The 22,991-nt window shown below is 40.7% G+C and overlaps 1 protein-coding gene across 2 annotated transcripts in view; it reads left to right on the top strand.

Moving 5' to 3' along the window:
* ACACA (acetyl-CoA carboxylase alpha) overlaps positions 1 to 22,991 on the top strand; it is a 486,736-nt gene that overhangs the window by 39,086 nt on the left and 424,659 nt on the right. For both annotated transcript variants that reach the window (XM_073666704.1, XM_073666703.1), the window contains exons 12-19: positions 2,706 to 2,876; positions 4,163 to 4,324; positions 5,974 to 6,137; positions 7,448 to 7,598; positions 7,863 to 7,966; positions 8,615 to 8,696; positions 10,317 to 10,462; positions 15,882 to 16,032. In XM_073666704.1, the coding sequence (XP_073522805.1) occupies positions 2,706 to 2,876; positions 4,163 to 4,324; positions 5,974 to 6,137; positions 7,448 to 7,598; positions 7,863 to 7,966; positions 8,615 to 8,696; positions 10,317 to 10,462; positions 15,882 to 16,032 (1,131 nt within the window). The remainder of the gene's footprint in view (positions 1 to 2,705; positions 2,877 to 4,162; positions 4,325 to 5,973; positions 6,138 to 7,447; positions 7,599 to 7,862; positions 7,967 to 8,614; positions 8,697 to 10,316; positions 10,463 to 15,881; positions 16,033 to 22,991) is intronic.

Below are 22,991 nucleotides of genomic sequence, written 5' to 3'. Positions count from 1 at the left end.
CTAGCGTCAGCACGTAATCCTTCATTGCATGCCCCGCAGCGTTCAGTAGTGACCGTTATGTGCATGTGCTCGCAGTGTAAGACGCAATTAAAGGACCCGAGCAAAAGAAGAAAAGGACATCATCTACAGCCCATGGGCCGGAGGTTAACCACCCCTGTTGTATTGGAACAAGAGCTACAGTGGTGGCCAAAAGTATTGGCACCCCTGCAATTCTGTCAGATAATACTCTGTTTCTTCCTGAAAATGATTGCAATCACAAATTCTTTGGTATTATTATCTTCATTTAATTTGTCTTCAATGAAAAAACACCAAAAGAATTGTCCTAAAGCCAAATTGGATACAATTCCACACCAAACCTAAAAAAGGGGGTGGACAAAAGTATTGGCACTGTTTGAAAAATCATGTGATGCTTCTCTAATTCGTGTAATTAACAGCACCTGTAACTTACCTGTGGCACCTAACAGGTGTTGGCAATAACTAAATCACACTTGCAGCCAGTTAACATGGATTAAAGTTGACTCAACCTCTGTCCTGTGTCCTTGTGTGTACCACATTGAGCATGGAGAAAAGAAAGAAGACCAAAGAACTGTCTGAGGACTTGAGAAACCAAATTGTGAGGAAGCATGAGCAATCTCAAGGCTAGAAGTCCATCTCCAAAGACCTGAATGTTCCTGTGTCTTCCGTGTGCAGTGTCATCAAGAAGTTTAAAGCCCATGGCATTGTGGCTAACCTCCCTAGATGTGGACGGAAAAGAAAAATTGACGAGAGATTTCAACGCAAGATTGTGCGGATGGTGGATAAAGAACCTCGACTAACATCCAAACAAGTTCAAGCTGCCCTGCAGTCCGAGGGTGCAACAGTGTCAACCCGTACTATCCGTCGGCGTCTGAATGAAAAGGGACTGTATGGTAGGATACCCAGGAAGACCCCACTTCTTACCCCGAGACATAAAAAAGCCAGGCTGGAGTTTGCCAAAACTTACCTGAGATAGCCTAAAACGTTTTGGAAGAATGTTCTCTGTCAGATGAGACAAAAGTAGAGCTTTTTGGGAAAAAGCATCAACATAGAGTGTACAGGAAAAAAAAAGAGGCATTCAAAGAAAAGAACACGGTCCCTACAGTCAAACATGGCGGAGGTTCCCTGATGTTTTGGGGTTGCTTTGCTGCCTCTGGCACTGGACTGCTTGACCGTGTGCATGGCATTATGAAGTCTGAAGACTACCAACAAATTTTGCAGCATAATGTAGGGCCCAGTGTGAGAAAGCTGGGTCTCCCTCAGAGGTTATGGGTCTTCCAGCAGGACAATGACCCAAAACACACTTCCAAAAGCACTATGAAATGGTTTGAGAGAAAGCACTGGAGACTTCTAAGGTGGCCAGCAATGAGTCCAGACCTGAATCCCATAGAACACCTGTGGAGAGATCTCAAAATGGCAGTTTGGAGAAGGCACCCTTCAAATATCAGGGACCTGGAGCAGTTTGCCAAAGAAGAATGGTCTACAATTCCAGCAGAGCATTGTAAGAAACTCATTGATGGTTACCGGAAGCGGTTGTTCGCAGTTATTTTGGCTAAAGGTTATGCAACCAAGTATTAGGCTGAGGGTGCCAATACTTTTGTCTGGCCCATTTTTGGAGTTTTGTGTGAAATGATCAATGATTTGATTTTTGCTTCATTCTCTTTTGTGTTTTTTCCTTGCAAGCAAATTAAATGAAGATAATAATACCAAAGAATTTGTGATTGCAATCATTTTCAGGAAGAAACTGAGTATTATCTGACAGAATTGCAGGGGTGCCAATACTTTTGGCCAGCACTGTATGTATATATGGCACATACTAACAATTTGGAAATATGCATTTGTACATTGTTTTCTATCATTGAACACTTTGTTGTAAATGTAGATTGTGCTTACAACTGGTTTTAAACACTGACCTTTGTATTTTAGGTGTGGTATAGCTACAGTTTACAATGTAAAATTACCACATACCTTCCAATTGTACATGATTGATATGGCTGAATTCCATGCTTTCAAAGACATACAGACTGCACGGTGATTGCACAGGATCTCCTTTCTTGTGTGTTGTTGCAGTTAAATTGGGGCATTTAAACTTATATGTGAAGATTAGTGGAATAAATTGTCTATTCTTCACTGTGTGCACAATTATTAGGCAGTTTTTCTTTTAGATTAATTTTATTATTGACCAGCTACAGCGCTGTCGGTCAATCCAAAAGGTTAATAAACCTGAATATGTAAGAAAGTACAAGTGAAGTTTCGTCTTAGGAAAATATGTGTGCAGAATTATTGGGCCACTAAATGGAATATGTAAATTTCCCCATCTCAATTGTATATTTTTCATCTGTTAAAGTGAGAATGATAAGGTCAGATGAGGAAGGGGCCATGGAATTATTCTTTCATCTTTAAGGCCCTTGCTGGCAGCCAAGCAGTGGAGTACTTTGATGCATGCGATGGTTTTCTTGAAAGATCCAGACTTTTCCCTGTACCACTACATAAAGCGCCTTCTAAAAACATGCAGTAGATTAGGGAGTTTATTTCGAGTCCATCTTCAACCTGAAAAGGTCCAACTAGCTGGTGATGTGATTAAAATACTCGCTTGCTAAATAATTGTGCACACAGTGTAGACCACTACGTCCTGGGTCTGGGGGGTCTAGCAATTCATTAACTGTGGCCATTGTTTTCTGTCATTACAGTGTGCTGTGAAACTTGCTAAGATGGTGGGGTATGTCAGTGCAGGTACAGTTGAGTATCTATACAGTCAGGATGGCAGTTTTTACTTCCTTGAACTTAACCCTCGTCTGCAAGTGGAGCACCCCTGCACAGAGATGGTCGCAGATGTTAATCTTCCTGCTGCACAACTTCAGGTATTGAATGACTTCCATCTGACTAATAGAAGGGAATCCTGACTTAGGGAGGCCTATGTTACCTCAATATATCTAACACAGTCTTTAATAAGGATGGTCTGAATCCTTCACAGTTCATGTTGACAATATTAATATTCACCCAGTACTGTCATTTGTTAACATGTACATATGTGATCAAAAATTGTTGGTACCCTTCTGTTAAGCCCTAGACGACGGGGCCAATTTCCGTTTTTGTATTTTTGTTTTTTCCTCCCCTTCTTTCCAGAGCTATAACTTTTTATTTTTCTGTCCACATGGACATATGAGAATTTTTTGTTGTTGGATGAGTTGTACTTTTGAATGGCACCATTCATTTTACAACATAGTGAACTGGAAAATGGGGAGAAATTGTGAAACTGAACAACTCAATTCTGACATTGTTTTATGAGAATTGTTTTTAAAGTGTAAATTTTGTGATAAAAATGACCTGGCAATATGATTCTGCTCAGTACGATTACAGTGAATCCAAACATGTTCAGTTTTTTTATTATTTCAATGGTGAAAAAAAAATCAGAAGTTAGAAAATGGGGGTGTGTCGCCATTTTCCGAGACCTGTAACGTATTGATATCATATTGGAATAGATGGGACGTTTTGATTGCATGTTGCAGCATTTTTTGTGAAATTGCAGTGACCAAAAAAACGTAATTTTGACATTCTTGATTTTTTTTTTTTCTTTTCATTTATGGTGTTTTCCGATCACCTGGTATTTTTATAGATTGGACTTTTCTTAATGTGGCGATACCACGTGTAATTTTTTTTAATGGGGCAAAAGGGGGTGATTTGATCTTTTTATGTTTTTTTATTTTATTCATATTTTTTAAAACAGCTTTTACTTTTCACTATTCTTGTTAGTCCCCTTTGGGGACTTGAAGCTGCAATCGTCTGATCGCTTGTGCTCTATACAGTGATGTGACAGCAATTACAGGATACATCTTAGTTTTACATGTACTTTTGGTGAAATTATTTTCAATCTTTTCTATGGGTATCATTATTTTTGTCCAGGCCAGTTTTATTATTTATTTATTTTTCTGTTGAACCACAATTGAAAAGCAATGTCTGATTTTTATTAATTGAGTAAATTTAAATTGAAAATTACTTTTGTCAGTTTCAAGTTATCTCAGTGACCACGGTGGGATTTTCTTACTTTAGAAGAGTGCCAACAATTTTGTTTATCTGTATCTTAATATTAGTATACACAATTACAAAGTTATTAACTCATTTTCTTGTGTTCATAAATTTCCATCAGATTGCTATGGGGATCCCGCTTCATAGAATAAAGGACATTCGGATGCTTTATGGAGTCACAGCTTGGGGAGACACACTGATTGACTTTGACAACGCTCTGAATGCTCCCTGCCCTAGAGGACATGTGATTGCAGCCCGCATTACAAGTGAAAATCCGGATGAGGTAGCACAAATGTTTTGTCGCCGCTGTGTTTGTTTTTCCTGTGTGTTTGACTAAGGTTAAGTGCCCACGTAGCATTTTTGTGGCGTTTTTTATGGCTGCGAAAAAGCTTGTAAAACAGTCTGCCATGCAAAGCAATGTGAATTCGGATGTGCTGTGCACATGATGCGCTAATTTGCGCACCTAATTCGCATTGCGTTGCAAAACACAGCATGACCATTTCTACCGCGATTACGCTGCAAATTCGTGGCCATTGAGGAACCTTGAAACGCAGCAAACCCGCAGGTATATGTGGATTTGCTGCGTTTCAATTAAATTCAATGGCCGCGAATTTGCAGCGTAATCGCGGTGCGTGTGGTACCCGGGATGAAGAGGAGACTACAACTCTTCTTCATCCCGGCTACCACGCGGTGAAAAAGAGAAATAAAAAAGTTAAAAATAAACAAAACCTGTATATTCACCTCTCCGGCGGCCCCCGGTCTGCTCCCGGCCACATCCTCTCTGCTTGGCGTCCCGCAGTGTACTGTCAGGACCTGCGGTGACGTCATTTAGTCACCTGATGGTCACGCAACCGCTGATGTCGGCGGTCAGGTGATGGCCTCATGACCATCAGCTGACTAAATGACGTCACCGCAGGTCCTGACAGTACACTGCGGGACGCCGAAGAGAGAGGACGCCGCCGGGAGCAGACTGGAGGAGACCGGAGAGGTGAGTATACAGGTTTTTTTTTATTTTTAACGTTTTAATTCTCTTTTTTTTTACTATAGATGCTGCATTTAAAGCATCAGTTGTTCACACATTATAAATCCATGCCGGTTGCATGGATTTATATTGTGTGACCAACTTGTCAAGCACTTTCCAAGTGATTCTCAAAATCGCTTGGAAAGCTGCTTGTAAAAACGCTGAAAAAACGCTTCTCTGGCAGAAAAAACGCATGTAAATCTGCATGTGTTTTTTTCTGTCAGAGAGGCAAAAATGCTCTGCACCAAATCTGCTACGTTGGCACATAGCTTAATAGTTTTAGAATAATGCTGAATATAATTTATACTCAAAGTGGTATTTTTTATCTAAAGGCTTGGTCCTTATATTTTTTTTCTCAACTGTATGTAAAATAAAATAAAAAAATACATTGATTTGGGAATTAACAATATCATTCATTTGAAAGTAAAAAACAAAAAAATTCCTGAGTCCTCAAAGAAATTAAAGGGGACCTCTCAGCCACTTTATTCCGCCATTTCTGAGGGCAGTGCATAATAGTGACAAATCTGCTAATTTCACTGTCCGATGACTTATGTGTAGACAATTTATAGATGCCAGCTCCGTGAATGAGCAGTCCTATGTGTTCATTGTATTCACCACTGCCCACAGCTTTCTCCCTGTGCCCAGTAATAGGGACAAAGCTGTCAATCCGTAGCTGGGAGGATTAAGGTGGTGGCATATCGTTAATCTGCCGAATGCATCTAATCAAAATTTCCAGAAGGCTTCTAATAATTTACATTTGGACCTGTGTTGCCTGGTATATTTTCCATGGTAATTTACCACCCAGCATGCAGCGGTGTCGCACCATTCCAAATTGTAATATTGTGCTGAAGAAATTTTGGGTACGCTTTAAATACAACATTAAAAAAAAAATCTTCATTTGTTTCTCCGAGGGTTTTAAACCAAGCTCTGGAACTGTTCAAGAACTAAATTTCCGCAGCAGCAAAAATGTCTGGGGCTACTTCAGTGTTGCTGCTGCAGGAGGTCTCCATGAATTTGCCGATTCTCAGTTTGGCCACTGTTTCTCCTGGGGAGAGAACCGAGAAGAGGCTATTTCGTGAGTGTCTTTTTTTTATAATTAATTAATTACAATGTTTATTTTTTTTCTCCACTGTATCAATGAGTAAAGTAGGGGATGCCCAGCAAAGAAGAGTGGGAGTTATTTTTAGAAAGGCTACTGGTAAATTGAGGCTGTGTTTTACAGTTGTTCTTTACGATGGGTCCCCGTACCTCTGTAATTATGGGCTGGGAGCTTTCTGTATTCTGCTATGTGGCATGGTAAAACTGTATCTAGTGGATCCGTACTTGTCCCATAGATGGACAAGACCAGTCACTTGAGTAAATGAACCATTATGCCGGAGAACACATGCCTCCGTTCTCTTGATGGGTTAAGGTCTGAGAGGTAAACCTTTATTAATGCAAGTAAATTATGGACACATGCCATGACAAAATGTATATCAACAGCACCAACAATTACACTCACCAGCATCTCACTTTTGAAATAAGAAATCAGAAGCTGACATTTATCAGTGTATTTGCAACACCTTTTGGTGTGATGGGGCGTTGTTGATCCAGGGAACTAGTCCGATTGCCATGTGTGGAGTTGGGAAGGAATTTTTCCTGTTATATGGGGCTATTAGTGTCTGCCCCATAGGGTTTTTTGCCTTCTTCTGGATCCACATGTTAGTCTACGGCTTAAACTCGATGGACTTAAAGCGGTATTCCCATCTCCAAGATCCTATTCCAATATGTAGTAGGTGTAATAATATTTAGCAAATACCTCCAAATAGAAATGTAGTATAGTTCTTCTGATTTGCTATGTCTCTTTCCTCTTGTGCAGGCATTGCAGGTATCCATGGTGACGACCACTAACAATTAACTAAGTGTAATTAGTGCGTTTTTTCCTCGTCTTTTTTTACCAGCTTTGCTTTTTTTTTTAAATGCAGCTTGTCAATTCTTTCAGAGTTTTTAGTGCAGTTTTTTTACAAATAAAGATCAAAATGGCTTGGCACCAACTAACACATAAAAAACACGTTAAAAATGTAAAGCCATATGTGCAATGCATGTCATATTGTCAGTGTGCTTGGCTAGGATTTATGAAAGTCAAATTTTTTTTTTTAATGGCTAAAATATTTATCATAACAAAGTTCAGTAAGCTAGGCTTTTATAAATGTCTGAAGTTTCCGCTTGCACATTATCACTTAGTCATTCCAGTACAATACCCCATTGTGTCACAGTAACTCACACTTCAGGTGTTTGTGGAGGGCGGACATCTCACATGGCCTAATGTAAATCTAGGCAGTTGTTGGAATTTGTCCTGTTTAGCTTGTCTGTAAACTTACTTTGATGGTTGTATTTCTTCTTCAGTAATATGGTGGTTGCTCTGAAGGAATTGTCCATCCGAGGAGATTTTCGAACAACCGTAGAATATTTGATAAAACTTTTTGAGACTGAAAGTTTCCAGCAGAATAGAATTGACACCGGTTGGTTGGACAGACTGATTTCCGAAAAGGTGCAGGTAAGAAAATCATGTTGCACAAAGATGTTTCTATATGGCACATCTCAGAATAGACATTTTGGGAATTCAGTAGCCACTGTGCAGTAATGAAGGCAAACATCAGACGCAACCTGCTGTTCTGAAGCAGAATACTTTATGTACGGGATTGAGGAAACCTCTGATGCCCATTGTCATTTGCATTGATTTGGTTACCATTTTGCATTAGTAGACTTGGACAGAGCACGGCATGTAGCATCACTCATGGTTAGATTTCCTGTTTCCTAGGCTGAACGTCCTGACACGATGCTTGGAGTTGTATGTGGAGCACTGCACGTGGCTGATGTGAGCCTTAGAAATAGTGTCTCCAACTTCCTGCACTCTTTGGAAAGGTACACTTTAAAGACCTTGATTATATTATGGTGATTGTAAAGGATTTATTACATTGCAAAAGAAAAACCTATGTCTGCTCCAGTTTTTAAAGGGAACACATCCACTTTCCTGATGTCCCATGAAATAATACTTCTGATGGGTGTTCAGGTTGTACATTTGCAGTGGGATCCTTTTTCATTCCTTTCCAATATTTCTGTGTAAATTTGGCGTTACCATTCCTCTTGCAAAGTGGTGTGTACCTTGCTGTCTGCCTCCAGTAGGCATATACGGCCGAAAATAATGCACACTGTGACTCTGTCTGCATTATTATAGTCAGTGGCCTCGACAGGGGTGAACATAGCCTTAGGCTGTGTGCACACGATGTGTTTTTTATGCGTTTCTGCAGCTGTGGAAACGCATTAAAAACGCATGGTAGAAGGGCAGCAATGTTCCCCCAATGGAAATCCGCATGTGCTGTGCCCATGCTGCGGATTTTTCCGCAGCGTTTATGCTGCGCTCAAAAATCCACAGCATGTCCATTAATTTTGCGGAAACGCTGCGTTTTCGCCGCCATTGACTTGCATTAGACAGGCCAGGGTTTCATTATGAAATGTTTGCAAGCTGATTAAAGGTGAAATATGAATCTTTTACCTTTTCCTACATTTCAGGGGTCAAGTCTTACCGGCGCATACTCTGTTAAACACTGTAGATGTGGAATTAATCTACGAGGGGAAGAAATATGTGCTTAAGGTAATCAGTGTCTATATATTGCTATAATTCCCCACTCCCCCCTTCTACCCTCCACCCCCCCAAAAAAAAATGATCAGAAAAAGGTAAGAAATGAACAGTGTTTTAGAAGCCCATTTCACTAAATTTATGTTACGGTTTTGCTTATGGCAGGTATGTTTTGTCATTCTGTATCAGCACTAAAAATAAGGCGAAGAAAGGTATATATGATTTTATTACATGGCTGATGCATTCGGATAATTTGCTGGTTTTACGTTCCTCCAAATTCTGCTAGTCTTTTTAAGAGTAAGGAAAGTAGCGCAATCTATTGGTCAAAACACTAACTGTTGCCAGTATTGATTTTTTTTTTTAAGTTATTGATTTGTTTATTCGTATTAATTCTTTTTACTAAATATGTTATATAGCTCGTTGCTTGGTCCTGGTGCTAATATTTTTTTTTTGTAATGCTAAACTTAAAGAGTGACTGCCATTTTTGTTTTTCATAAATCAACATTACACATGAAAATAACTACCTTAACTTTGCAATATATCTTAATACAGAAATGTGCTTCTTTCTCATCATGGATAGATAATTCCTTTTCAAAATTGTCAATTCGCAGGTAAAATCTGTACTATGTTAATAAAGATTGTTACATTACTGAGATTGGAGATTGCAGTTACTATTGATATGAATCTATGTAGAGGGTAAGAGGCGAGGATGGGGAGGGGGAGTCAGGGCTCCTCTTTCCTCCCATCTACATTTTCTATATTTTCTTTCTCGGTAATGTAAAAATCTGTCTTCACTGAATACAGATTTTACCTGTGAATTGAGAAATTTGAAAATTATTAATCCACGAAGCAAAAGAAGCAGATTTTCTCTGGTAAGATATATTATTTTCACGTGTAATATTGCTTGTTTTAAATAAAAATTAAAATGACGGTTACACTTTAAAGATTTTTTTTTGTGTGCAATAGATTAAATGATTGACAGCTAGAGATTAGCAAATCAATTCACAAGACCCTGGTCAGCAGCTATGTCCATAGTCTGTTCCCTGGTCTTCTGACTCAAAGGCTCCGAGCAATGTCATTGTTGCAGCATGATGCACAAATGACGTCTCACGGATGGAGATGATGGCAGGTAAGAGGAGGTTTGCAGAGCTTCTGTAAAGCAGCCGCAAATACTGACATGGCCACTGGATCAGGGTCCTGCAAATCAGTTTGTTCTTTTCTATTGATAACCCTTTGGCTAATTCTGAACACAGCCACATCCCTAATTATAAGAGGGTGTTTACACTAATGCAATCACATTACTTTGGTTTAGTTATTTTTATGTTTCCCCTCAAAATGATTTCAGTTTTGGTTCTCAATGGATTTGTACAGATTATAGGTGGCATTAAAGATGGAAAAAGTTCTGAAATTATTCTTCTTGGTCTGATTTTTTTTTTAACTTTGTAAAACCTTGGTATTTTAATATGGGTGTGTAGACTTTTTATATCCACTATAGATTGAAAATCTTCCAATCCTTGTATATTATTTCTGAATTCATAATGGCTGCGAACCATGACGTTCAAATGTTTGGATTCATATTGTTATACTCAATATTGGCCGTCTTTAATGTATGCATTATTCTTTTGGAAATTTCAGGTTACACGTCAGTCTCCAAATTCCTATGTTGTGATAATGAACAATTCCTATGTGGAAGTAGATGTACATAGATTGAGTGATGGTGGTCTACTCTTATCCTATGATGGCAGCAGCTATACTACATATATTAAAGAGGAAATTGACCGGTACTACATTTTTATGCCTTTTTTCTTATCCCTAAAAGTTTGCTCGTAACAGGCCCTACCACTTCAACCTCACTGATCACTAAACTGACTTCCTGTTCCTCGACCACCACTCCATTCTTACTCCTCCTCACTGTGGTCATGAAGTGAGGAAGCATTTCGATGGAGTGGTGGTTGAGCATAGCTTCGTAAAATGCTTTATTTTCCACAGCTGAATAGACATTTAAAGGTGTGGCAACACTCAATTGCTGTTCTATTAACCACTTTAGGACATTTGACAAACAAGTGCTTCTCACGAAATTAGAATATCATCAAAAAGTTAATTTCAGTTCTTCAATACAAAAAGTGAAACTCATATATTATATAGAGTCATTACAAACACAGTGATCTATTTCAAGTGTTTATTTCTGTTAATGTTGATGATTATGGCTTACAGCCAATGAAACCACAAAAGGCATTATCTCAGTAAATTAGAATACTTTATAACAACAGCTCGATAAATCTTTTTAAAATCCGAAATGTTGGCCTACTGAAATGTATGTTCAGTAAATGCACTCAATACTTGGTCGGGGCTCCTTTTGCATCAATTACTGTATCAATGCGGCGTGGCATGGAAGCGATCAGCCTGTGGCACTGCTGAGGTGTTATGGAAGCCCAGGTTGCTTTGATAGCAGCCTTCAGCTCGTCTGCATTGTTGGGTCCGGGGTCTCTCATCTTCCTCTTGACAATACCACATAAATTCTCAATGGGGTTCAGGTCAGACGAGTTTGCTGGCCAATCAAGCACAGTGATACTGTTGTTTTTAAACCAGGTATTGGTACTTTTGGCAGTGTGGACAGGTGCCAAGTCCTGCTGGAGAATGACATTTCCATCTCCAAAAAGCTTGTCGGCAGAGGGAAGCATGAAGTGCTCTAAAATTTCCTGGCAGACGGCTGGGCTGACTTTGGTCTTGATAAAACACAGTGTACCAACACAAGCAGATGACACGGCTCCCCAAACCATCACTGATTGTGGAAACGTCACACCAGACCTCAAGCAGCTTGGATTCTGTGCCTCTCCACTCTTCCTCCAGACTCTGGGACTTTGACTTCCAAATGAAATGCAAAATTTACTTTCATCTGAAAACAACACCTTGGACCACTGAGCAACAGTCCAGGTCTTTTTCTCCTTGGCCCAGGTAAGACTCTTCTGGCGTTGTCTATTGGTCATGAGTGGCTTGTCACAAGGAATGCGACGCTTGTAGCCCATGTCCTGGATACGTCTGTGTGTGGTGGCTCTTGAAGCAATGACTCGAGCAGCAGTCCACTCCTTGTGAATCTCCCCCAAATTTTTGAATGGCCTTTTCTTATCAATCCTTTCAAGGCTGCGGTTATCCCGATTGCTTGTGCACCTTTTTCTACCACACTTTTTCCTTCCACTTAACTTTCCATTAATATGCTTGGATACCGCACTCTGTGAACAGCCAGCTTCTTTAGCAATGACCTTTTGTGGCTTACCCTCCTTGTGGAGTGTGTCAATGACTGCCTTCTGGACATCTGTCAAGTCAGCAGTCTTCCTTATGATTGTGGAGCTTACTGAAATAGACTAAGGGACCTTTTTAAATGCTTATGAAGCCTTTGCAGGTGTTTTTTGTTAATTATTCTAATTTACTGAGATAATGACGTTTGTGTTTTCATTGGCTGTAAGCCATAATCATCAACATTAACAGAAATAAACACTTGAAATAGATCACTCTGTTTGTAAAGACTCTATATAATATATGAGTTAAAATTGAAATAAATTACCGTATTTTTCGGACTATAAGACGCACCGGACCATAAGACGCACCTAGGTTTTAGAGGAGAAAAATAGAAAAAAATGTAAGCAAAAAATGTGGTCATGCTGACACTGTTATATGGGTAATGTCCCCCAATTATGTTAATATCCCCATCCTAGTATATATGGCCCCCTCCTTCCTGTAATACGTGGCCCTCATCTCCATCCTGATATGCATGGCACTCCAATCCACCATCCTGGTATGCATGGCACCCCAATCCCCCATATTGGTATGCATGGCAGCCCTAATCCCCCATCCTGGTATGTATGGCCCCACTCAACCCCATCCTGGTTTGAATGGCACCTTTCATCCCTGTATGTATGGCTCCCCTCATCCTGGTATGCTTGGCACCCTTCATCCCTGTATGTATGGCTCCCCTCATCCTGGTATGCTTGGCACCCTTCATCCCTGTATGTATGGCCCCCCTCATCCTGGTATGCTTGGCCCCCCGATCATTGTCACGCTGCACACAAAAAAAATAAACAATCATACTCCCCTCCTCTCACCTCCAGCGCTGCGTCCCACTCTGCTGCAGACGGGGTTCTCACTGTGTGAGCCGCGCATGGCGTCCCTGCCATGCGCCCTCGCACAGTGATCTGCTGTGCCAGAATAGTCACTGCTCCGCACGCCAGGACTGTGTGCGTGGGGAGCAGTGACTATTCATTCTCCCTAATAGCGTGCACACTGTAGCCGCAGCGCAGCTCCTGCTGCTGCTTTGCGGTCAAGTGTGCCCGCTATTAAAGTCCATGAATATTCACCTATGGACGTGGGGAGCAGTGAATATTTATTTTCTTTAGTAGCGGGCACATTGTATGCTGCAGCAGATGGCTGCTGCCTCCTGTGCCCCACTACTCCCCTGCTGTCGCTCCCCCCACATTCCCCACCACCCACAGCCACAGTATTTATGTATATTGGACTATAAGACGCAACCCCCACTTTCCTCCAAAATTTTGCATCTTATAGTCCGAAAAATACGGTAGCTTTTTGATGATATTTAATTTAGTGAGAAGCACTTTTACACTTGACATAATGGGAAAGGAGTTCCTGCATTGTGACCTACAGATATGTCATGGTGATTATTCTGGCATATGAACTGTGCTTGCACTCACAGCTTGGCTTTCCTGACAGCCGAGCTCCTGCAGTAGCATCCAAGGGCGCTGCCAGCTCCTTCCCTGGCTGTTTAACCCTCTAGATGCCATAATTAATAGCAATTGTGGTATTTAAAAGATTTTCTGAAGAGTGTTTCCCTCTCTCTCCTCCATCGGTCCCCCTCATCGCCTTGATAAATGTCATGGCACCCAAAGGTCAAAGAATTGCATTCGAGTCTGCAAGGGTACGATGCCTGTTAGGCCCTGCCTGAAGAAGGGTCTAACAGGCTTCCTGTCTGTGTACAACTGACAGGTCTTATACACTGCAATACATAAGACCAATGACCAGATAAGTGAAAATTGAAGTCATAATGGAACCAAGTTAAAAAGTAAAATAAAAAAAAACAACTTTTAACAGAAATTATAAAAATATGGACCCCTGTCAAAAATAAAAAAAGTAGAAATCACTGAAAAATGTTTTTGCTAATAATTGTTTTTATGTAAAAACAAAAATAAACAATTATTTGACATCGCTGCTTCCAGAATGACTTGTGCTATAAAATGGTCACCTTATTTAACCCCTACAGTGAACACTATGGGAAAAAAAATTAAAATCACAGTAAAAATTCTGTTTTACATCATTCAAGTGCTCAAAAAGTGGAGTAAAATGGGATAAAAATAAGTCGTATGTAAAAAAAAAAATAAAATTAAAATTAAGTGATAGCTCTGAGAATAAACAAAATTTCTTCTACAAAATCGTTCTTACTGTGTAAAAGTAGCAAACAATAGAAAAAAAACTGTATAAATGTGGAAAATGTTGCCTATAAAAATTGTGCTGTTTTGGTATTTCTGATCCTCTGCAAATACATGGTGTCTAAATCTTTTCCAGCCAAATTTGTTCTCGAGAAGTGAAATGGTGCTCTTTGCCTTCCAAGCCCGACCGTGCATCCAGTATTTGGAAGAAATTGCACAACAAATTCAGGGGTCCATTTTTTTTCTATTACCCTTTGTGAAAACAAACAATTTTGGGATAAAGCTGCATTTTAGTAAAAATAAAATGTAATACTTCCGTTATTCTTCACACTTTGCTTTAATACTGTGAAGCACCTGAAGTGTTAACAAACATCATGAATGTGGTTTTGAATACCTTGAGGGGTGCCATAATTAAAACTGGGTGTTGTTTGTGTTGTGTTTTTTTTTTCTTCTTACATATAAGCCTCTCAAAGTCCTCTTCAAAACTTAAGTGGTCCCTAAAATAAAAACTGGTTTTATAAATTTCGTTGAAAGAATGAAAAATGATTGTGAAACCTGAAAGGGAATCTGTCAGCAGGATTTCACTCCTCCAAACTATTTATATGTGTATGTAGCTCTTTCAGTGCTCTTTTGCCTGAACTCAGAGGCTGTCAGTCAAGCAGGAGGAGGTGGTGCTGGTTGGGGAATAGAGCTGGAGTGACAGAGGCTTCAGAGCTACCATAGCTATTTATATATCAATTCAAACACTGATTTCTCAGTAATAGAGGAACGGACTGGCCATATAAAGATCTTGCCGGACTTGTCTTTAAAAGAGTTACATGAGCATATCAATAGTTTGGGGGTTTAAATCCTGCTGACAGATTCCCTTTGGTGTCGCATTGCGACTTGCAACATACTGTGATTGCGACACAGAGCCGCACGTTTCCAAATTGGTTGGATTTTCTGCTTCTGGTCGCAAGTCCCCTGTGACACACTAGCCTTAGACTTCAGTGCAAGTTACGACTTGTTTGCAACTTGGCTGTTTTATTTACAGCAAAATCAGAGCTCTAAAATAGTTGCACGACAGCAAGTCGCAGACAAGTTTCACAGATGTTTTTGTTGTGAAACTTTCCTGAGAATTATGCCTTGTAGCCCTAGCTACAAGAGTTTTCTGTGCCAGGAATACATTTTGTCGAATCCTAACTGTGTAATATGCAGACTGTCAGGATTCCGCTCTGTTTGACCGTCTGAGTGATGTCATCTGCTTTCTCCTCCTATTTCTCTCAATGCTCCATCACTGCAGCATTCCTGAAGCCATGCTCATGATCACTGCATGAACACTTTGGGAATAATCGCTTTATTGCTAAATTATGAAACAACTATCTACAGAGTATTATGTGGAAAGTTTTTTTTCAGTCCACAAAATTTTCTGTAAGCTTCAAGAGTTTGTCCACTACTTTTAGCATTCATGACCTGTCCTTGGGACACCTGGCACCCCCACCAATCAGCTGTTATCGGTGTTGGCGACCGCCGACCAAAAGTACTCACTTGTGGAGCTGCTCTATCTTCTGGTAGTGGCCAGGGCTTGGTACTACTCATACCGCCTCCAATTTAAATCAATAGGAGGCAGATGTGCATTACCCTGCTGCCGCCACTATCAGAGGGCAAAAGGTTTCTGCTGCAATAAGCTCGGAGATCTGTGTTAGATATTCAGAACGCTGTGTCCTCTAGCACACATCTTGTTTGTATTGTTTTCCTGTAGCCTTAATGATTTTTTTTTTTATAGGTACCGTATCACTATCGGAAATAAAACATGTGTTTTTGAAAAGGAAAACGATCCTTCCATTCTTCGCTCTCCTTCTGCCGGCAAACTTATCCAGTATGTGGTGGAGGATGGAGGCCATGTCTTTGCAGGGCAGTGCTATGCTGAGATTGAGGTATTGCACAACAATAATTATTGCTGTTTTTAAGTACAAGATGATAATATAATTGCAATGTAATATGTGTTATATATAGTTCTTGCTTATAACCTTATCATTAGCAATCCAAATAACCAGACAGAGATGACTACAGAAACCTGTGGTACTAACTAGCGATTGCAATCTGTGTTAATCCTAGATCACCTGAGCGTAGCGCCACAAATGGTGCTTATATTATTGTGCTGGTGAGAACTTTAGAATGATTATAATGGGGCATACAGCATTGTAATTTAGGTGACACTATCTGGACATGTTAAATTATTAAATAGTGTAGATACCTTCTGGTGCATTTTTAAAGGAGTTTTCTGGTCTAAAATGAAAAGTCTGCAGTCACTTTGTGTGACTGCAGACTTGTGAATCCTCCCAGCGCAGGCACTGTGCCCTGGGAGGATTCTCCTGTGTCCTCAGCGGGAACGGCGGTCATTGTGTATTTTGCCCCAGTTCCTACATCCACTTGTAGCTGCATCCATTATCACAGCCTCTTAACTTTGCTTCTGTGCTTATGTTGGCACATCATTGCTGAGTGTAAAAGATGAATGGTTCATTTCAATAGCTAAGTTGGGCTGCTGTGTGAAGTTTAAAGAAAACAAGAATGCAAATATTTGTAAATCTCTTATAGCCATTTAAATTCACAATAGAATATAGAACACCAATCGGAAGTTGAAAGTTCAATATTTTTCCATTTCATTTGAAAAATTTGTTCATTTAGAAATTGATGGTAGCAACACATCTCAAAAAAGTTGGGGCAAGATTAACAAAAAGTTATGGTATTATTAAAAAACAACTGAAGGGTCAATTTTCAAATGTGTAGAAAAAAAAGAGCATGTGAAAGAGGCTGTCTCTCAGAAAGAAAGATGGTCAGAGGTTCACTTATCTGTTAACAACTGCGTCTATTGTGGAACAATTCCAAAATATGTTCCTCAAGGTAATATTGCAAAAACTTTGCATATGCTACCATCGACAGTGCATAAATCCTACAAAGATATGGAGTATTTACCCACAAAAATCGAAACAACAAATGAGCACCGTTCATTATAGAAATATGAATGTAAAAATGTGAATGTATAGTACAAATATCAAAAAAAGTAAAAGATGCATATAACAATGGGCTAACACTATATACACTTAAATGATAAGCCAGGTAGGTTTGTGGTGAGGACACAAAGAAAATCACCCAGGACAATGATATGTTTCAACTATGGGTATAAGGATAGCTCAGGGTATATCCATACATACAGAGGTTAGTGCAAAATACGAGACAAATCCCTAATTCTGAAAGAAGCACTGATCGATAGATAATATTGTAATATGGCCACAAGATGGCAATAGAGTAAAGAACAGTGTTTATATAGTAGTTTCAACCAGGGCTGTGGAGTCGGTAAGCCAAACCTCCGACTCCTCAATTTCCCCGTCTCCACAGCACTCCTCACTACAGAGCATGTACATAAAGTGCAGCACAGATTCATCTCACCTAAAAGCCGAGATCCATAGATCAGGAATAGAACAGACCTTTATAGGACATTCCATAACTTTCCCAAATTCTTCTGAAAACATTTACAGCACATGCTGCATTGTTTTACTGTACCTAATTTATTATATATTTCAGGAGTCGGTCCATTTTATACAAACTCTGACTCCACCAAAATGGACTCCAACTCCACACCACTGGTTTTAACACAGTGTTGAATAGGGTAAAAAGAATTCAAACTGACCACTGCGGTGGAAAATTACCACATACAGTGGTGGCCAAAAGTATTGGCACCCCTGCAATTCTGTCAGATAATACTCCGTTTCTTCCTGAAAATGATTGCAATCACAAATTCTTTGGTATTATTATCTTCATTTAATTTGTCTTCAATGAAAAAACACAAAAAGAATTGTCCTAAAGCCAAATTGGATACAATTCCACACCAAACCTAAAAAAGGGGGTGGACAAAAGTATTGGCACTGTTTGAAAAATCATGTGATGCTTCTCTAATTCGTGTAATAACAGCACCTGTAACTTACCTGTGGCACCTAACAGGTGTTGGCAATAACTAAATCACACTTGCAGCCAGTTAACATGGATTAAAGTTGACTCAACCTCTGTCCTGTGTCCTCGTGTGTACCACATTGAGCATGGAGAAAAGAAAGAAGACCAAAGAACTGTCTGAGGACTTGAGAAACCAAATTGTGAGGAAGCATGAGCAATCTCAAGGCTACAAGTCCATCTCCAAAGACCAGAATGTTTCTGTGTCTTCCGTGTGCAGTGTCATCAAGAAGTTTAAAGCCCATGGCACTGTGGCTAACCTCCCTAGATGTGGACGGAAAAGAAAAATTGACGAGAGATTTCAACGCAAGATTGTGCGGATGGTGGATAAAGAACCTCGACTAACATCCAAACAAGTTCAAGCTGCCCTGCAGTCCGAGGGGACAACAGTGTCAACCCGTACTATCCGTCGGCGTCTGAATGAAAAGGGACTGTATGGTAGGAAACCCAGGAAGACCCCACTTCTTACCCCGAGACATAAAAAAGCCAGGCTGGAGTTTGCCAAAACTTACCTGAGAAAGCCTAAAACGTTTTGGAAGAATGTTCTCTGTCAGATGAGACAAAAGTAGAGCTTTTTAGGAAAAAGCATCAACATAGAGTGTACAGGGAAATAAAAGAGGCATTCAAAGAAAAGAACACGGTCCCTACAGTCAAACATGGCGGAGGTTCCCTGATGTTTTGGGGTTGCTTTGCTGCCTCTGGCACTGGACTGCTTGACTGTGTGCATGGCATTATGAAGTCTGAAGACTACCAACAAATTTTGCAGCATAATGTAGGGCCCAGTGTGAGAAAGCTGGGTCTCCCTCAGAGGTCATGGGTCTTCCAGCAGGACAATGACCCAAAACACACTTCCAAAAGCACTATAAAATGGTTTGAGAGAAAGCACTGGAGACTTCTAAGGTGGCCAGCAATGAGTCCAGACCTGAATCCCATAGAACACCTGTGGAGAGATCTCAAAATGGCAGTTTGGAGAAGGCACCCTTCAAATATCAGGGACCTGGAGCAGTTTGCCAAAGAAGAATGGTCTACAATTCCAGCAGAGCATTGTAAGAAACTCATTGATGGTTACCGGAAGCGATTGTTCGCAGTTATTTTGGCTAAAGGTTGTGCAACCAAGTATTAGCTGAGGGTGCCAATACTTTTGTCTGGCCCATTTTTGGAGTTTTGTGTGAAATGATCAATGATTTGATTTTTGCTTCATTCTCTTGTGTTTTTTCCTTGCAAGCAAATTTAAATGAAGATAATACCAAAGAATTTGTGATTGCAATCATTTTCAGGAAGAAACTGAGTATTATCTGACAGAATTGCAGGGGTGCCAATACTTTTTGGCCACCACTGTATGTAAAAGTATTAAGAGCTTACCCATAAATTAGCGTCCTGGTGCACGTCAGTAGCTCCAACACATGTTTTGTGAGGGCTTCCTTGGGAGGGCTACTCGCATGGAGTTGAAACTACGTACTATATAAACACTGTCCTTTACTCTAGTGCCATCTTGTGGCCATATTACAATATTATCTATCAGTGTTTATTTTAGAATTACGGATATGTCTTGTATTTTGCACTAACCTCTGTATATATGGATATACCCTAAGCTACCCTTATACTGATGGTTGATACGTATCATTGTCCTTAGCCTTAGTGATTTATTTTCTTTGTGTCCTCACCACAGACCTATTTGGCTTATCATTTAAGTGTATATAGTGTTTGCCCATTGTTATGTGTATATTTTATCTTTTTTGATATTTGTACTAAAAATTTACATTTTTACATCCATATTTCTACAATGGATGATGTTCATTTGTTGTTTGATTTTTGGGGGTAAATACTCCATATCTTTGTAGGATTTATCTAGTTGGGAGTTCCCTATCAATTTAGAAACTATGGTCTCTTTATAGATCCATGGTTTTGGTGTTATGCAATTTCATCTACAGTACATAATATAAAAAGATTCAGAGATTCTGGAAAAATCCACGAGCACAAGGAACAGGGACAAGGTCAATATTGTTGCAAGTTAAAATTTAATCATGCAAAGAAGAAGCCATCTATCAACACAATCCTGAAACGCTGCATCTTCTTTGGGCCAAAGCTCATTTAAAATGGACTGAGGCAAAATGGAAAACTGCTCTGTGGTCAGAGGAATCAAAATGTGAAATTCTTTATGGACATCACAGACTCCATGTACTGTGAACTCAAGAGGAGTGGGACCTTCCAGCTAGTTATCAGCGCACACCACAAAAGCCTGTATCTGTAATGGGGTTGCATTAGTGCCTATGTCATGGGCAGCTTACACATCTTGAAAAGTACTATCAATGCTGAGCATAATATATAGAGGTTTTAGAACAACACTTGATTCAGTCCAGACAAACACCTTTCTCCCAGAAAATAATTGCAGTTACACATGTTTTGTTATACACATGTTTATTTCCTTTTGTGTGTATTGGAACAACACAAAACAGAAAAAAAGGTAAATTGGACATGACGTATTTTTCGGACTATAAGACGCACTTTTTTCCTCCAAAATTTTGGAGGAAAATGGGGGGTGCGTCTTATAGTCCGAATGTTGAGGGGGGTGTATATTTATGTGTGGTGTGGGGGGAGCGGTATCGTTGGAGGAGCGGGGCACAGGAAGCAGCAGCCGCCTACTGCAGCCTACACTGTCCCCGCTGCTAAAGAAAATGAATATTCATGCTCCTTAATAGCGGTATACAGTGTAGCCGCGCTGCGGCTGCTGCCGGCTATCTCCTGTGCCCGCTGTTAAAGGGCATGAATATTCAACCTCTTTCCACGCCCATGGGCGTGGGGAGGGGGTGAATAGTCATGCCCTTTAATGAGCGGGCACAGGAGATAGCCGGCAGCAGCCGCAGCGCGGCTCCGCTGTGTGCTGGCTATGAAGGAGAGTGAAGTCACTTCTCCCCGCGCTCACAGTGTGGGGAGCAGTGACTTCCGGCAGCTGATCTCTCCTTGTGAGCCGCGCATGGCAGTGACGTCATGCGCGACTCACATGGAGAGATCAGTGCAGGCAGACCGGACGCAGCACTGGAGGAGAGAAGAAAGGTGAGTAGGAGTGTTTATTTTTTTTTAATGTACAGCATGATAGGGATTAGGGGGACCATGCATACTAGGATAGGGATTAGGAGTGCCATGCATACCAGGATGGGGATTAGGGGTGCCAAGCATACCAGGACAGGGATTAGGGGTGCCAAGCATTCCAGGACAGGGATTAGGGGTGCCAAGCATACCAGGACAGGGATTAGGGGTGCCATGCATACCAGGATAGGGATGATGGGTGCCATGCATACCAGGATAGGGATGAGGGGTGCCATGCATACCAGGATAGGGATGAGGGGTGCCATGCATACCAGGACAGGGATGAGGGGTGCCATGCATACCAGGATAGGGATGATGGGTGCCATGCATACCAGGACAGGGATGAGGGGTGCCATGCATACCAGGATAGGGATGATGGGTGCCATGCATACCAGGATAGGGATGAGGGGTGCCATGCATACCAGGACAGGGATGAGGGGTACCATGCATACTAGCACAGGGATGAGGGGTACCATGCATACTAGCACAGGGATAAGGGGTGCCATGCATATCAGGATAAGGATGAGGGGTGCCCTGCATACCAGGATGGAGGGATGCCAGGCATACCAGGATGGGGATGGGGACCACATATAAAAGGAAGGGGGGCGGCATATATACCAGGATGGGGGATATTGTCAGAATTGGGGTACATTACCCCTATACCAGTGTCAGCAGAAGACCCCCTCCCCCTTAAAAGTGCATCATGACCACATTTTTTGCTTAAATTTTTATTTTTTTATTTTCCTCCTCTAAAACCTAGGTGCGTCTTATGGTTCGGTGCGTCTTATAGTCCGAAAAATACGGTAATCTCACACAAAACCCACAAAAAGGGCTGGACGTACTTGTTAGCACCCTCACCTTCATATTTGGTTGCACACCCTTTGGAATAAATAACTGCAATCAATCACTTCCTATAACTATCAACAAGTTTCTTACACCTTTCAACTGGAATTTTGGACCACTCTTCTTTTGCAAACTGCTCCAGGTCTTTCATTTTTGAAGGGTGCCTTCTCTCAACAGAAATGTTAAGATCTCTCGAAAGGTGTTCAACGGAATTTAGATCCGGACTCATTGCTGGCCACTTCAAAATTCTGCAGTGCTTTGTTTCCATCCATTTCTGGATCATTGTCCTGCTGGAAGACCCATGACCTAAGACGCAAACCCAGCTTTTTGACACTGTGCACTACATTGTGACCCAAAATCCTTTGGTAATCTTCAGATTTCATGATACTTTGCATACAGTCAAGACACCCAGTGGCAGAGGCAGAAAAACAACCCCAAAACATTTTTGAACCTCCACCTTATGTGTTCTTTTCTTTGTAGGCCTCATTCCGTTTTCAGTAAACAGTAGAATGATGTGCTTTACCAAAAAACGCTATCTCTGTGTCATCTGTCCACAAAACTCTTTCCCAAAAGGATTTTGGCTTATGTAAATGTTGGCAGCCTGCTGTTTAGCTTTTTTATGTCTGTTTCAGCAGTGGGGTACTCCTGGGTCTCCTGCCATAGCGTTTCATTTCATTCAAATGTTGACAGATAGTTCACGCTGACATTGATGCACCCTGATCCTGAAGGACAGCTTGAATTTCTTCAGAAATTGTTTGGGCTTCTTATCCACCATCTTTGCTTTGCAACCTTTCATCAATTTTTATCTGCCGCCCACGTCCAGAGAGATTAGCTGCAGTGCCATGGGTTGTAAACTTCTTGATTATGTTGCCCACTGTAGATAGAGGAACATCAAGATCTCTGGAGATGAACTTGTAACCTTGATATTATGGATATTGTTCAACAATTTTGATTCTCA

This window comes from Phyllobates terribilis, unplaced genomic scaffold, assembly GCF_046119375.1.
Source record: "Phyllobates terribilis strain yellow unplaced genomic scaffold, ASM4611937v1 Scaffold_2__4_contigs__length_985480577, whole genome shotgun sequence".
NCBI lineage: Eukaryota > Metazoa > Chordata > Amphibia > Anura > Dendrobatidae > Phyllobates > Phyllobates terribilis.
Note: the sequence above shows the minus strand (reverse complement) of the source record. Positions and strands in the feature narration are given on the sequence as shown.